A 16678-nucleotide genomic window follows, 5' to 3' on the forward strand; every position below is an offset into this window, starting at 1 on the left:
GTCCCTTAAATAAAAGCTTGCGCATCGATCCCCTCTCCTCTCGTCTCCCTCTCCACATTACAGTAGGGTTGCCAAATCCACTGTTGTGGTGAGTTGATTTTCTCCCATGGGTTAAAGATTCAAAATATTGCAGAAATTACATTGACTGAAATGCTTGTATTGAAACATTTTACATTCTACCTATCATAAAACTGTGGTAGATATAAATTTTTAATTGTGTTCCTATGATTAGGAAGCTTTTTAGCTGTGTTCTTGATCAATCTGCATTGTCATCATCTGCATTTATGATCAATCTGCATAAATTCAACATAGGCTTTACAGTTTGAGAAACACTAAATATTTTGTTAATTTATTTGATTGAAAACCATGTACCTCAGTATTTCCAGCTGACAGTCTGGACTTTTCAGTCCATCACAAAGACACTTCACTCCAGAATGCTTCAGGTGATTGTCACTCAGATCCAGCTCTCTCAGGACAGAGTTTGAGGATTGTAAAACTGATGATAAACTCCCACAAGACTGAGCAGTGAGATTACATCCACATAACCTGTTTAAAGAACAAAACAAACAACTATAATGAAAACAAGTAAATGGCCTTCCTTTAGATTTTAAATGAATGCTTCAGTAATTCAATTTTTCATAAAACACCTGTTACAGCAATGCAAGAAAGGAAAAGTAGGTCCAATAGCAGCAAATTTGTATTTATTTGTATTGATTTTAGTGCGTGATTAATTATGCATGCTGGTGCATTTTTGGCAAGATACTTTCACCTGGCTGTTGTGAAGTGTCTACAAGAATAAAGCATTGCTAATGGCTTTTGTTGCTGCACTTCAGTCATTATTCCTAAACTCCTTGCACATAAAACGCATGGCCCACATCATGAACCTCATCGGGACTCTACAAAGGAGTTCATAGAGCTGGAAATGGAGGTAGGCCTGAATCAAATACAAATCTCTGCACAATATTAAGTATAAGTAAAATTATTCCTTGTTGACCTATCATAGACTTCCTTTAGTAACACAAACACAATTCAAAATATAATAGATCAAACAATATCAAAGCCTAGTTACTACTTTTTTTCTTAATTTTCAGTTTTAATTACATGTAACTGGAAACTGTATGCTTGGCCTCATTTTGATCAAACTGTGTATTTTTCAAATGTCAGATGTTCAAGATGGTAAGAGTTCATAAGACACTAAAATTATTGGCTCAACCTCTAAATGCCCAGATGTTCATCATGGTTGACAAATGCAAGGTCATCCTCCAGCCTCTCAGCATCTTCCAGAGTGGACATCCAGTGACCACCAACAATTCAATCTGGAAGATCTGCATACCTTTAAAATCTATTCCACCCCAGCCCTTCAAGTATACTTTTTATCAAAATTTTCCCTTTCAATTTTCATTTCTGTACATTACTGTGTATTTTCTGTGATTTTTAGACCCCCTCGCCATCCCCCATAACCATCAAGGGGGAACACCAAACTCCTCCAAACACCCCAGCCCTCACACACTCACCACCCCATACCACCCCAGAATCCACAATAATGAAATAACTAGGACAGAGGGAACAGTTTACCTTTTGACACCATTCATTGTCAATATTGAGGATAATCCTGATTTTATACTCTAATCTGGCAACGTATCTCAGGGGATACTCACATTTCAAAATATAAACATTAACAACATATGACTTAATTTTCTTTTTCAACATTTCAAGTTAATGTTTACAATTAATACTAACAGTAGTATTACATTTGCTGAAAAAATGTTAGATTAATATACGCCTACTGTCTACATTTTCTGAATGTCCAGCCCCATGGGTGTACATGTTGGCTTTAGGTCAAACTGACAAAACAACCACAGAAAATCTGAACCAGGTCATGTGACCCCCATACTCCAAACAACCTCAACTATAATAATGATAACAGTATTGGATGAAAAATTCTTCCTCATGCCTCCTACAAGAGACTAAAGAACATGAATCCTGTGGTGCATGTTGCCTGTTTTAGGGTTAACAAACCACTAACTTTGACTTTTCCTTCAATAAACTTAATTTGCTGCTATTAATAGTTAGTAAGGTAGTTGTTATTTAGGTATTGGGTAGGATTAGGGATGTAGAATTTAATGCAGAATATGTGCTTTATAAGTACAAATAAACAGCCAGTAAGTTATTAATAGGCATGCAGCTAATAAGCAACTGTTTAATAGTGAGAACAGGTTCCTATACTAACGTGTTACCATTGACTCTTTATGTTATTTTAATTATTTATTGAAATTAATTGTTTTATAATTAATGCGTTGTTTGTGCATCAACAATCTGCAAAAAAAAATAAATAAATACATAAAATAGTGTTTATGTGGTCAATTTTTACAAGTGGAGTGATTGTTTTTAGTGTTACTTACCGAACTGATCTGGATTCTTTAACCACAGGTAACAAATACTGAAGAACTTCATCTGTTGTATGTTGTTTTCCAATAAACTGTTTTAGATCAAAAACATCCATCTTCTGCTCTGATGTCAGCAACACATAAACCAGAGCTGACCACTGTGAAGAGGAGAGTTTGGTTTCTTTTATTTCTCCAGATTTCAGATAACGCTGGATCTCCTGCATCAGTGAATCATCACCCAGTTCATTCAGACAGTGAAACAGATTGATGGATTTCTCTGAAGAGTGATTTTCCCTGATCTTCTGTTTGATGTACTGAAGTGTTTCCTCTTTGTTGTAGGAGCAGCTTCCTGTTTGTGTCAGTAGTTTTTGTAAGAGAGTCTGATTGGACTCCACTGAGAGACCCAGAAAGAAACGCAGGAAAAGATCCAGATGTCCATTCTTACTCTGTAAAGCCTCATTCACAGCTCTCTGATGCAGCTCAGATAATGAATTATATTTCTTCTGGTTAAAAATCCTAGACAACAGACTTTGTTTGTTTTGGTCAAATACATTTTTCTTCTTGATTGTAAAGGAGAGGTGCACATATAGAGCTGCTAGATGTTCCTGAAGGCTCAGATGAACAAAGCAGAAGACTTTCCCCTGATACAAGCCCAACTCCTCTCTGAAGATCTGAGTGCACAATCCTGAGTACACTGATGCTTCTGTCACATCAATGCCACACTCTCTCAGGTCTTCATCATAGAAGATCAGGTTGCCTTTCACAAGCTGCTGAAAAGCCAGTTTCCCCAGTTTGAGGATCATGTCTTCATCCTTCACTTTCTTCTCATAGTCCTTCTCATGTTTGATGTTGGTCTGAAGGATCAGGAAGTGTGTGTACATTTGAGTGAGAGTCTTGGGAATCTCTCCACTCTCTGCTTGACTCAACATCTTCTCTAGAACAGTGGCTGAGATCCAGCAGAACACTGGGATGTGACACATGATGTAGAGGCTCCTTGATGACTTCAGGTGTGAGATGATCCTGTTGGCCAGACTCTGATCACTGATTCTCTTCCTGAAATATTCCTCCTTCTGTGGCTCATTGAAGCCTCGTACCTCTGTCACTCGATGGACACACTCAGAGGGAATGAGATCAGCTGCTGCTGGTCTGGAGGTGATCCAGATGAGAGCAGAGGGAAGCAGATTCCCCACAATGAGGTTCATCAGCAGCACGTCCACTGAGACTGAGTCAGATACTTTACACAGTTTCACTTTGCTCTTAAAGTTCATAGACAGACGACACTCATCCAGACCATCAAAGATGAACAACACCTTATATTCATCACAGGATATTTTCAATTCTTGTGTTTCTGGGAAAAATAAATTAAGAAGATCTAAAAGACTGAGTTTTTTGTTCTTCATCAAGTTGATCTCTCTGAAAGGAAGTGGAAATACGAGCTGGACGTCCTGATTCTCTTTGCCTTCAGCCCAGTCCAGGATGAACTTCTGCACAGAGACTGTTTTTCCAATGCCAGCGACTCCCTTTGTCAGCACAGTTCTGATGGGTTTGTCTTGTCCAGGTAAAGGTCTAAAGATGTCACTGCATTTGATGGCTGTGTCCTCTGTTGCTGCTCTCCTGGATTGTGTCTCAATCTGTCTCACCTCATGCTCATTATTGATCTCTCCACTCTCACTCTCTGTGATGTAGAGCTCTGTGTAGATCTCATTCAGCAGTGTTGGGTTTCCCTGTATTGCTGTTCCCTCATACAGACACTCAAACTTCTTCATCAGATTTGATCTAAATGTGTTGTAGACATCATGACTATAAAATAAATATTCCACATTACTACATTAGCTAATGAGCACAATGTCTTATATATTCTGTATAATATTTTTAGATCATATCTCTTACAGAAATGTTATACCTGAGAGCAGGCTGTGTATCTCCACTCTTACAATCTAATGGTTGAATCACAGATGTGTCACTCTTCATAGACACACAGCTGGACTCTGCTTCTGATCTCTTCTTCTGAACTGGACTAAAACAGAGAGAGATTAAACTTCATCCTTTAAATGGCTCTATGCAACAAATCAACTATATATTTATCATCAAATTCACTTTAAAGTGCACTTTATAATTATTTCATACACTGTGTTTATACAAAAACTGTGAACTGAACTGTGATAATATGATAATATAAAATGTTGTGCTATAATCATTTTTATACAAATGTTATACCTGAAACCAGGCTGTGTATCTCCACTACTAAAGTTTATTGGTTGATTCATAGACGTGTCTTTATATGTAGTGTCTTTAACTACTGTGTATTACATAAAAATAATAAATTGTTAGATACAATGTACCTATTTCTGTTCATGCTGAATTACACAACATTTTTGCAGCTGTTGAGTTGGGACACATTTAAGGTTATAAAAAGGTTCAGTAGTATGATTTGGTTTACAGGTGGGTTAAGGTGTTATAGTAGGGTCAACAGTATAATTATCAATGTAACTACATTAATTAAAGATGTAATTACAGGAAGGTATTTTAAATAGAAATACAGTGTAAAAATATGAATGTACACAATAATTGCATTGTATCAGATGATTAATTTTGAATGTTGGTACATAGTAGTTAAAGAAACTTAAAATAAAGTGGGTCCATTAATCCTTGTAATTGCTGTTTATCAATAAATCAACTACATTTATTATTATCAAATTCACTGTAAAGAGCACTTTATAATCATTTTATACACTGTTCATATAAAAATTATGAACTGAACTGTTATATGATAATTTAAAAGGCCATGCTATAATCATTTTTATACAAATGTTTTACCTGAGACCAGACTGTGAATCTCCACTGTTAAACTTTATTGGCTCCATCATAGACCCGTCACTCTTCATAGACACACAGCTGGGCTCTGCTTCTGATCTCTTCTGATGAACTGAACTAAAACACAACAGATTTAATCCTTTATGATGAGAACATTTAATATAACAAAATAATAATCTTAATATACTTAATATACATCTTAATATACTTAATATAAGGTATTTTTATGAAAAACTCTTGTGGAGGCTTTATGGTCTTATTTATTTTTTAAATACAGAACTTTAAATACTCAAAAATACACTTTTTTTATAACACAAAAGGTAATTTGATGTCTTTCAAATTATGACCTGTTTATCACATTGACTTAAAGAGGATAATCTTGCACCATATTGATATAAAAATGCAAAGAAAAAGAAAATATGTTCCATTTGCATGAAACATTACACCTGTTTGTAAAGGAATTAAGGAATTGCAGAGGTTTTTTTTTTTTTTAGTTTAATTAAATGAAAAAATGTAAAATTATACACACACACACACATATATATACCGGCATATCATGTGAACATGCCAATGTGATATTAATTTAACCCCTTAAAATCTCAGGGGTAAATACTTAAAAAAATATATTATATTAAAGAGGTTTACTTTGACCAAAAAAAAAATGTATATAGATGCAATACATTCAAATCAGAAATAATGTAATTTTGTGTATTTTAATGTTTGAAAAAGAAGAATTTGTGAGGATCAATACATTTTGAATTACTTACTGCTGTTGTGTGAATAAGATGTAATCAATAAAAAGTAACTAATCTCATTCAGAGTATTTTAAAAGATGTAATTAAATTATATAGATATTTGTGATAGGAATTTGATAGAACAAAATTTTAAGAGGATAACCACAGATTTGGTTTTAATCAGTGTCATTTCATACAAAAATTGTGAACTGAACTGTTATTTGATAACTTAAAAGGCCATGCTATAACCATTTTATACAAATATTATACCTGAGACCAGACTGTGAATCTCCACTGTTAAACTGTATTGGCTTATTCATAGATTCGTCACTCTTCATAGACACACAGCTGGGCTCTGCTTCTGATCTCTTCTGATGAACTGAACTAAAACACAACAGATTTAATCCTTTATGATGAAAGCCTTAATATAACAAAATAATGATATTAATATACATCTTAATATACTTAATATAAGGTATTTTTATGAAAAACTCTTGTGGAGGCTTTATGGTCTTATTTATTTTTTAAATACAGAACTTTAAATACACAAAAAAAAAACTTTTTTTAACACAAAAGGTAATTAGATGTCTTACTCAAAATGCCTGTATCCTGGGAAAACATCTTCATCTCCAGATGTTTGAGTTTCATCCATGATGGATTTCAACACTTTGATCTCCACCACTGACTCTAGATGAAGAGACAAACAAAACCAAAAAAAAAAAAAAAAAAAAAATACAGTAATTAAACAGCCTTATTCTGGATTGTGAAGAATTGATTCTGTCTGTTTAAAATGGAAAAACATAAAGTCTATACATTTACATTCACTTTTGTAAAATTCTTATCATTCAACTCAATCTCAAACCAAATTCACACGGTGGAGATTAAATTGCTGCAGTTCACATAGCTGATGGATTAGCAACAGTCAGTACAATAACAGACACTGGTGGACTCAATCTGTGGTTGAACAGTTTGAACAGGTCTGATGACTGTACTGTACCGCTGCTGTCGCACACAGGTGTTGTGATGCTGATGGTGTCATATGCAGACAAGTAGTCTGATTAAAAACTCCTGTGGTCTGCTCACACTTATTTCAGACAATTGTAGCTATCTGTTTCCAGTAAAAATATCTAAACATGCTAAAATTAAGTAGCAAACCTATCTGTTTCCAGTAAAAATATCTAAACATCCACATAATTCTCAAAGAATCTTGTAAAAAAAAAAAAACAAAAATCGAACATAAGAAGCTGGATCATAATGTTCGCAGAACATAGACAGGAGGCGCATTCCATTCACAAACAAACGTAATCCACTGCATCTTCAGTGGCTCAGATGTCGGGAGTAAATGACGACCACTATGTTCATTATTACATCCAACAACACAACACCTCAATCACTCAATCTGATATATTCTTGTCTAACTTACATCCCTGCTCTGACATCAAAACATAGAAAGTTACTGGACTGTGACAGCTGGTCTAAGGTAAGAGCTCATGTCAATCAACTATCATGGGAGCGGCCTCTGTGGGTGTGGCGTCACACCGACAGGCATCTGAGAATGGCTCGATTTGAAAAAGGGGATATTATTTTTACAGATTAATTAAAAACCACTGCATGGATTTTTATCATTATAGGGTAGATTTGTACATACACTGCCAACACACATTAATGTTCAAACAACATGAAAAAGTGAACTTAGCATCCGATGACCCCTTTAAATCTATTATTTTCTCTCTTTTTTTATATGTATTTATATCTAAAATGAAAAATATAGTTCCCCTTCAGTCGTTTCACTACGACGTTACATATGGGAACTCGCTTGAGTGACCAATCACCTCTGAGCTTTACAGTTTGCGTGCAACGCCACTCCCCTGTACATACGGGTATATAAGATGGCGGCGCGCATCCACTCATTCAGATTTTCGCTTCAGAGCCTCACTGCTTCGAGCTACAATTCCTGCAAGAGTTACGCTCTCTCCGAGACCAGCACCGAAAGAGGAACAACTGATCGCTGCAGTCAAGAGATCCTCGGAGCCGGCTGCTGTAGACGGAACGTGCCGGCTTTCTCGCATTCCAGCGAGCATCCTGAGTGCACAGTTGTGCCGCGTCCTCCCTGGGCGAACCGGGATCTAAAAGAGCATTTTCCTTACGGTCGTTGAGAGCCATTGTCCCGGTATGGCTTTCCGACCATGCGTTTCTGGGTGCAGTAGTTTCCTCACCTCCGTAGACGGTCATGATCGCTGTCTCACGTGCCTGGGCCGAGCGCACGTTGAGGCAGCGTTTGTGGATGGTTCATGCGTTCATTGCGAGCGTATGTCCATGGCCACGTTGAGGTGAAGCTGGCGCTTCGGCAGAGCAGCGCCCCTCCCCGGTTGCTGTTTCGTCTGAGGCGGACGCTGAACTGTCGGCTATGCTCCTCCGGGCCGCCTAGGGGATCGGGCTGGAGGTCCCGAAGGTGCCTCCTCCCGATCCTTCGAGGCTGGATGATTGGTTTCTGGGGACGAGGTCTGCGGCGCCGCCGCGCTTACCCCCAGTGCCTTTCTTTCCGGAGGTGCATGATGAGCTGGTTAAGGCGTGGCGGGCCCCTCATTCGGCTCGTTCACGCCCTACCTCCTCAGCCCTCGCTACCCTTGATGGCGGGGCGGCCAGGGGGTACGAGGGGGTCCCTCAGGTTGAGCGTGCGGTTGTGGTGCATTTATGCCCGCAAGACGCCGCCACCTGGCGGGGCTCTCCGCGCCTCCCGTCCAAAGCCTGTAGGCTTTCGTCGGCTCTTACCGGCAAAGCCTACAGTGCTGCGGCCCAGGCCGCCGCCGCCCTGCACACCATGGCCACCCTGCAGGTCTACCAGGCCAAGGCGTTGAAAGAACTGCACAAGGGTAGTCCTGACCAAGCGGTGTTGCAGGAGCTGCGTGCGGCGACCGACTTTGCTCTCCGGACGACTAAAGTCACGGCGCGGTCCCTTGGTCAGGTGATGTCCACACTCATGGTCCAGGAACGCCACCTCTGGCTGAACCTGGCGCAGATGGCAGATGTCGACAAAGCACGCTTTCTCGACGCTCCTGTCTCCCAGGCCGGCCTCTTCGGCGACACTGTCGAGGACTTTGCCCAGCAGTTCTCGGCAGTACAGAGGCAGACTGAGGCCATCAGTCACATCTTGCCCCAGCGCGAGACTCCCAGGAAGTCCCCGGGTGCCCAACCTCAGCCTGCTCGCCGCCGAGGGCGCCCCCCTGCGGCCCCCAAGAAGCAAAGCCAACCTGCTCCGTCTCCGGCTGAGGCCCATGATGCGCGCCTCGCCGCCAGACGTCGTGGCCGCCGCAGGGGAGCGGCGCCGCCCGCTGCTCAGGAGCCCCCCCATACACCCAAGACCCGTAGGTCTGCGCGGTGCTCCTGACACGGGCAGCCCGGAGAAGATGGAAGCTGCTCTTCGGGGGACGACAACATCTGCCCCCCCACTCCCGGTGGAGGGCCAGGACCGTCTGTGTGCTCAGCTGCTCAGCTGCCGTCGACACGGATGCCTCTGTCCTGCGTGCGGAGATTGCAGTCTTACTGGCGAAAGACGCAATCGAGCCTGTCCCTCCAGCCGAGATGAGGTCGGGGTTTTAGAGCCCTTACTTCATCGTGCCCAAGAAGAGGGGTGGGTTACGACCAATCCTGGATCTTCGAGTTTTGAATTGGTCCCTTCTCAGGCTGCCGTTCAAAATGCTCACTTCGAAACGTATCCTTTCGTGCGTTCGACACCAGGATTGGTTTGCGGCCATAGACCTGAAGGACGCGTACTTTCACGTCTCGATTTGGCCTCGACACAGACCCTTTCTTCGGTTTGCTTTCGAGGGTCGAGCGTATCAGTACAAGGTGCTCCCATTTGGCCTGTCCCTGTCCCCCTGCGTCTTTACGAAGGTCGCTGAGGGTGCCCTGAACCCGCTATGGCGGAAGGGCGTTCGCATCCTCAACTATCTCGACGACTGGCTCATCATGGCTCACTCGCGAGATCTGTTGTGCGAACACAGGGACCTGGTGCTTCAGCACCTCAGCCATCTGGGCCTTCGGTCAACCGAGAGAAGAGCAAACTCTCCCCAGTGCAGAGGATCTCTTTTCTCGGCATGGAGCTGGACTCGGTCAATATGACAGCCTGCCTCACCAACGAGCGCACGCAGTCAGTGCTGAACTGCCTGAAATCATTCAGGCACAAAACAGCGGTTCCTCTCAAAACATTTCAGAGGCTCCTGGGGCATATGGCAGCTGCAGCCGTGGTAACGCTGCTGGGCTTGCTTCATATGAGACCGCTTCAGCGCTGACTACACGATCGAGTCCCGAGATGGGCATGGCACTGTGGCACACTCCGGATTGGCATTTCCCGCAGTGTCGCCGCCTATTCAGCCCGTGGTCAGACCCTGCCTTCCTACGGGCCGGAGTTCCCTTAGGACAGGTCTCCAGGCATGTTGTGGTCCACACAGATGCCTCCACCACAGGTTGGGGTGCTGTATGCAATGGGCAAGCAGCCTCGGGCTCCTGGACAGGACCTCGACTGCTTTGGCACATCAACTGCCTGGAGTTGCTAGCAGTGCTTCTCGCGCTGCGTCGCTTTCTTCCGATGCTCCGCCACAAGCACGTGCTTGTCCGCACGGACAACACTGCGACCGTAGCGTACATCAACCGCCAGGGTGGTCTACGCTCCCGTCGTATGTCGCAACTCGCCCGCCATCTGCTCCTGTGGAGTCAGACGCGGCTGAAATCGCTGCACGCCGTTCATATACCAGGGGAGCTCAACCGTGCAGCCGACCAGCTCTCATGGCAGCCCATCCACCCTGGAGAATGGAATGCACACAGCTGGCCTCCGGGGCCCAAGTACGCCTTTCCCCCAGTGAGCCTCCTTGCACAGACCATGTGCAAGATCAGGGAGGACGGGGAGCAGGTTCTGCTGGTTGCGCCATACTGGCCCACCTGGACCTGGTTCGTCGACCTCACGCTCCTCGCGACAGCCCCTCCCTGGAAGATTCCCCTGAGGAAGGACCTTCTTTCTCAGGGGATGGGCACAATTTGGCACCCGCATCCCGATCTATGGAACCTGCACGTGTGGCTTCTGGACGGGACACGGTAGACCTCGCCGGCCTTCCACAGGCCGTCATAGAAACTATCACTCAGTCTAGAGCCCCCTCCACGAGGCAGGCCTACGCACTGAGGTGGGGTCTCTTCATTGACTGGTGTGCCTACCGTAGGGAGGACCCACAGAGATGTCCGATCGATGTCCGATCTCCATGCCCCGCAGTCAGGACTAGATGCGGAGTAGTCTGGGACTGTGCTCCAACTGGGTCTCCTTCGCCCAGAAGGTTGTGGCAAAATGTCTCAGTATTTTTCCACAGTCAGCCAGAAGGCTGTGTTTTCCCTCATTTATCTATAACCACAATAGATCTATTCAATTTCTTATTCCACATGCCTAAACCACATGTGCTCCCCCCCCCCAACCCATGCTTCAGTACATCTGGCACCCCTATGGGGCCTCTACTGGTCCCTAGGGCGTTGGGAAGGTTACGTATTGACTCCACTTTCCAACACGTCCGCATGTCGGCACTTGGTGTCTTGCGTAACGCAGCCTCAGGGTTGTGGCCTTTTCCATGGGTCTGTTCCCATATGTAACGTCGTAGTGAAACGACTGAAGGGGAACGTCTAGGCTACGTACGTAACCCTCGTTCCCTGAAGGAGGGAACGGAGACGTTACATCCCCTGCCACAACCCTAGGCTGCGCTGACGCCGGGCTGCAGCTCGGCTCCTCAGCAAAAACCTGAATGAGTGGATGCGCGCCGCCATCTTATATACCCGTATGTACGGGGGGAGTGTCGTTGCACGCAAACTCCACTCGCCAATTTCATTGGCCTTTTCTGTAAAGCTCAGAGGTGACTGGTCACTCAAGCGAGTTCCCATATGTAACGTCTCCGTTCCCTCCTTCAGGGAATGAGGGTTACGTACGTAACCTAGACGTTTCTACTATGCCGTTTCGAAAACCAACAGACAAAAATACATTACTTTCTTCTGATAGACACCACACCAGAGGTTGCGCTAGACTTCAACATTGTGTCATTTTGACGGACACGGTCGTAAAAATTCTGTAATAATTTATTATTAACCGTCATTTTAATTTTCATATTTGAATTAGAATAACACATTTAATTGCTTTTATTTTTGTTTACATTTTCATTTTTAATCATGAACCTGCAGGACAACACCGTAGTGTTTAAAAAACAAAATGTGCTGGGTAAAAAAAAAGAAAAAAAAAAAGTAGATTTCTTGATTTAAAAAGATTCTCATTGTAATGAACCAATATCGATTCCTAAATCACAATCAATCTTTTGGTCTATGCTGTTTTCAGCTGATGAATGAACAGTGCGTAGTGTGTCTTCCTTCCAATAAATAGCAATAGGCAAGGCTTTGTGTTACTTTTCATATGAAGCAAAGTTGCGGATTACAGACTCAAGATTAACATAAATCAGCCGTTGTTACCTCTCTGATTGCTCAGTTTATTGATTGTAATTGTGATATTAAAAAACGTACATGTAAATACATCGAGAAAGTGATGACTTCCCTTTTCTTCCCTTATATTAAGAAAGGCCATGTATGAGTTGTATATATGAAATACGTTTATTATATTTCATTTTACTTATAGTGTAAAAAACAATCTAATTTCAAACTTTAACAACTACGGAATACGTTGTAGCAACAGTAGGCTACTTTCATTTACAATGATCATTATATCAATTATATAAGTAAAAAAAAAAGTGCTTACAGAACATGAGCATAAAATGTTAAAATCCTGTAATCCCTGTTTGTCCATATTTAATTATTGAGTTAATATTTTATGCTTACTTACATTAGTAAGGAAGTGCCTTTGTGCTCCACACCTGAAGACTTTGATAAAAATATTTGGCTACTAGACAAGTTCTCAAAATATCCTTGGTTTCACATTTCATAAATGTAAATTCCCACATGAGCAAATAAAAAAGACAGTTTGATGATCAGTTTTTCAAAATGAAAAAAAGAAAGAAAGAAAATGTTCTATTCAGGAGTAAACGTTGCATGTAAAACCATCTGCTTTCACTTTCGTTTTGTCAGCAGGGTTGCCAAATATGTTTGAAAAAAAACAGGAAGCAAGAAAAAAACATTGTATCATATTTTTCACACAGTTTGGTTTTGAGAGTGACTTTTAGTGACACTTTATAATAATGATCATTTATGTCATTTGAAAGCATTTTGTTAACGATTAACTAATATTTTACTGAATACATACTTACTTTATATACATTTATAGATGATTATTAAGTCATGTTAACATGCCACAAATGTTCTATAAAAATGTTAGTAACTCATTTCACAGACTTGTTGCCCAAATAGTCATAACATTAAATTGCTCCAACATTTTATTGTGGCATTGACATGAACAACAACACTGCAGAACTGACTTTCCTAATTGTGTTTATCAAAAATATCATATTCAAGCTGCACTACAGATCTTACAGAGTTTGTGGCTGAAAAATGTAAGGAACACATTGTTCTGTAATTTTACAGAAGGAATGTATAATAGATTAAATAATGAAGAGCTTTATTGTCAGAGAGCCATAGACCTGAGCTTAGAAAATATTTTATATAGAGTAAACATGTATCTCATAAATTAATCAGTTTAACTGCTTAATGTAGCATGACATTGATTTGACAAATAATTTTGTTATAATTACAGACATTATCTGTTACAGCAATAGTCTAGACACCAATTTATCATTAATTTCATCTGAAATTAATTATCATCTTTTCTGTTGTCAGAATGTTTTGCATGTTTTCATAATTGACAGTGAGCAGCTAAATAATACTCACAAAAGAAAGATTTGCTTAAGGACAGACGGCATGAGGAAACTGAGAGATTTCAAACTTTATCTTATTAAGAAAAGACACACAGCAATAAACATCCCGATTTATCATCGAAATCACTAAATATAGTAGAACTGTAAATCTGGACCGAGTTTTCAAGTTTATTACTGCAGTTTATAAGGGTGTTTGTCCTTCTTCTCTGTAACTTGTGTTTTCAGAGGGTCTGTCTGATGCTGACAACAGACAAACCTGCACAACAAGTCAAGTCACCATTATTTATTTGGCACTTTTACAATGCAGATTGTGTCAAAGCAGCTTTGCAGTATTAACAGAGTAACAGTGTGTCAAAACAGTGTTCCAATCTCCTTACATACAAAACTAGCATTTGGGGCATTGGGACACCGTAACAGCTGAATAAAATAAATAAACAAACAAACATACATTGGGGCAGTCATAGCCCGATGCTTAGAGAGTCTGGTTCTTACGGTGACCTTGGAATAAGAAAGAAACACACTAAGATTAGCGTAGATGCCATTCTTTTAACAATGTAACATGTACTTGCAACATGTAGGTGTTTTGGGAAGTGTTAGATTTAAAGTGACAGAGTGTGTGTAGCATTCCCAGCTGAACAGATGCACTTTACTCTCGGGAACTGATGTTTATAAAAGATTTAATTTCCAGAACAACACTGTAAGAGCTGAATAAAACAAACAAACAGTCATTAGACATTTGCATGCAAATTATGCAAATAATGCCCATTACAAACCTAATGAATACACATTTGCAATCTAGTTGGCCTACGCAATTAATAGTGTGACAAAACAATCACATTCTCAGTATACAGGCATAAGTGATAACCTTGCCTTACTGTACTGTAGTAAGCCTGAATAACATCAATTATTTCAACACTGACAGTAACAATGTTTAATGCAGATAAAACAACTACCAGAAAGTTTTAACAACTGACAAACTTCTTTCAAAGTACTACCTGAATAACTTGATATGATTTTATAAATTACAACAATCTCTTTTTAGAGTGCAATACAAAATGAGTTAACAATTAATTTTGGTACAACTGACAATCTCAATTTCTCAATTTCTAATTCAACATTAGAAAATGAAATGTTTATCACTGATATTTGAAATTTACATTGCTAACGACCTGCTACATCGTTCTATCACTAAATAAACACTTCAAAGTTTAACAAACAAATTAAACGGTACCTTGTACCCTTAGTCAGCCAGGAGCTAAGAAGTAGGGAGAAACCTTTTAAACATACATTTGCAAAGCGTGTACCCAAAAGTTCATGTTTCTTCTCCAGTAAAGTTGATCAGAATGACGCTTCACTATCTATTCTATCCATCTACGTCTTATGACATAGTGAATGCTGAATCAATGTGCAATTTTTTTTAAATACCCTGACCCCACATTAAACAGTCATCTCACCCACTCAGACACACACACTTCATCCCTCTCACACGTATATATACTTACCCCACACAAAACACTCACATACATATGACATCTTTAATGATAGACAATCACAGTACCCATGCACAGTAAATCAGATGAGTAACCTACATCTTGTTGGATAACTCTGTATATGCCACAAATTATCTTTGTATTATTCTTTATTAATGGAAAGATCACATAATGTTAATGTTTTTGTGCATTCTACACATTTTCAGTCCAAGCCTGATGCAGGGCAGTTCTGCCGGGTTGAGGGGTCCCTGCTGCGGTTTTACCAGTAAAGAAAATGACTCATTACAATTCACTTGGAGGACCACATAAGCCAGGCAGTGGTGCATGGAGGTATGGTGAGAGCATTTCTCTAGATATTGATATAGATAAATAAATATATAAATATATATGTGACCCTGGACCACAAAACCAGTCTTAAGTCGCTGGGGTATATTTGCAGCATTAGCCAAAAATACATTGTATAGGGTCAAAATTATTGACTTTTTTCTTTAATGGCAAAAATCATTAGGAAATTAAATAAAGATCAAGTTCCATTAAGATATTTTGTAAAATTCATACTGTAAATATATGAAAACTTAATTTTTGATTAGTAATACTCATTGTTAAGAATGTGTACATCTCAGTTTTGAAAAATTGACCCTTATGACTGGGTTAAGTCATACATATGTTTATATGTAGAAAGATGAAGTAGCCTAAATGAGAGGTAAATAATTTTTAGTGGACACATAGACCTTCCAACTGTCACACCCCTATGGACTGTTTTCTTTGGTTTTTCCTTTGTATGCCCTTATTTGGTCCTTCCTGTTCCGTTTTCAGTTATGATGTCATTGTCTAATCAATCACACCTGTCCGCCGGTGTATTTAAGTTTGGTTCTATTCCCCGTTTGGTTGTTGGTTCTTGTAAGTCACTCTATGTCTTAAAGTCTTTTTGTGTCGTTTTGCGTGTGGATTCCCTACTGTTCCTGTCCTCTTCTGCTCCGTTGTATGGATTCTAAAAGTAAATTATGTGTCCTGATTTCCTCGTCCCTACTCCTCATTCCTGCATACGATGCCCGTGACACCAACACATATGTATTCTCTATTTTTAACAGGAGCGCCAAGAGGACATAAAATGGAAGTTTGCAAAGGTCCATTGTGGTGCTGGAAACAGAGTCATTGAATAGTCTTTCAGAGCAAGGAATCTCTCTGTGTAGCTTATGTATGTAGGTATATGTACTGCATAAGAAGAACTGTTTGTCTGATCATTCAACTGCTGAGACTTATGATATTTGGAACATATATTTTGTTAAACACAACCAGTCAAAAGTTTTTGAGCAGTTGTTAATGTTAATGTTATTTTTTATTTATTTTTTTTTTTAATAAATCCCACCAAGCCTGGATTTATTTGATCCAATGTATAGCAAAACATT

General features: G+C 40.4%; 1 protein-coding gene across 1 annotated transcript in view; it reads right to left on the minus strand.

Moving 5' to 3' along the window:
* LOC127160543 (NACHT, LRR and PYD domains-containing protein 12) overlaps positions 1-6645 on the minus strand; it is a 30248-nt gene extending 23603 nt beyond the window's left edge. Inside the window, exons 1-5 of the mRNA XM_051103184.1 lie at positions 6529-6645; positions 5205-5318; positions 4291-4404; positions 2403-4187; positions 373-546 (exon numbers count right to left, since the gene is read on the minus strand). Of these exons, the coding sequence (XP_050959141.1) occupies positions 373-546; positions 2403-4187; positions 4291-4404; positions 5205-5318; positions 6529-6587 (2246 nt within the window). The 5' untranslated portion in view covers positions 6588-6645. The remainder of the gene's footprint in view (positions 1-372; positions 547-2402; positions 4188-4290; positions 4405-5204; positions 5319-6528) is intronic.
* Positions 6646-16678: the final 10033 nt, after the last annotated feature.

The sequence above is a fragment of the Labeo rohita genome, unplaced genomic scaffold, assembly GCF_022985175.1.
Source record: "Labeo rohita strain BAU-BD-2019 unplaced genomic scaffold, IGBB_LRoh.1.0 scaffold_381, whole genome shotgun sequence".
Taxonomy (NCBI): domain Eukaryota; kingdom Metazoa; phylum Chordata; class Actinopteri; order Cypriniformes; family Cyprinidae; genus Labeo; species Labeo rohita.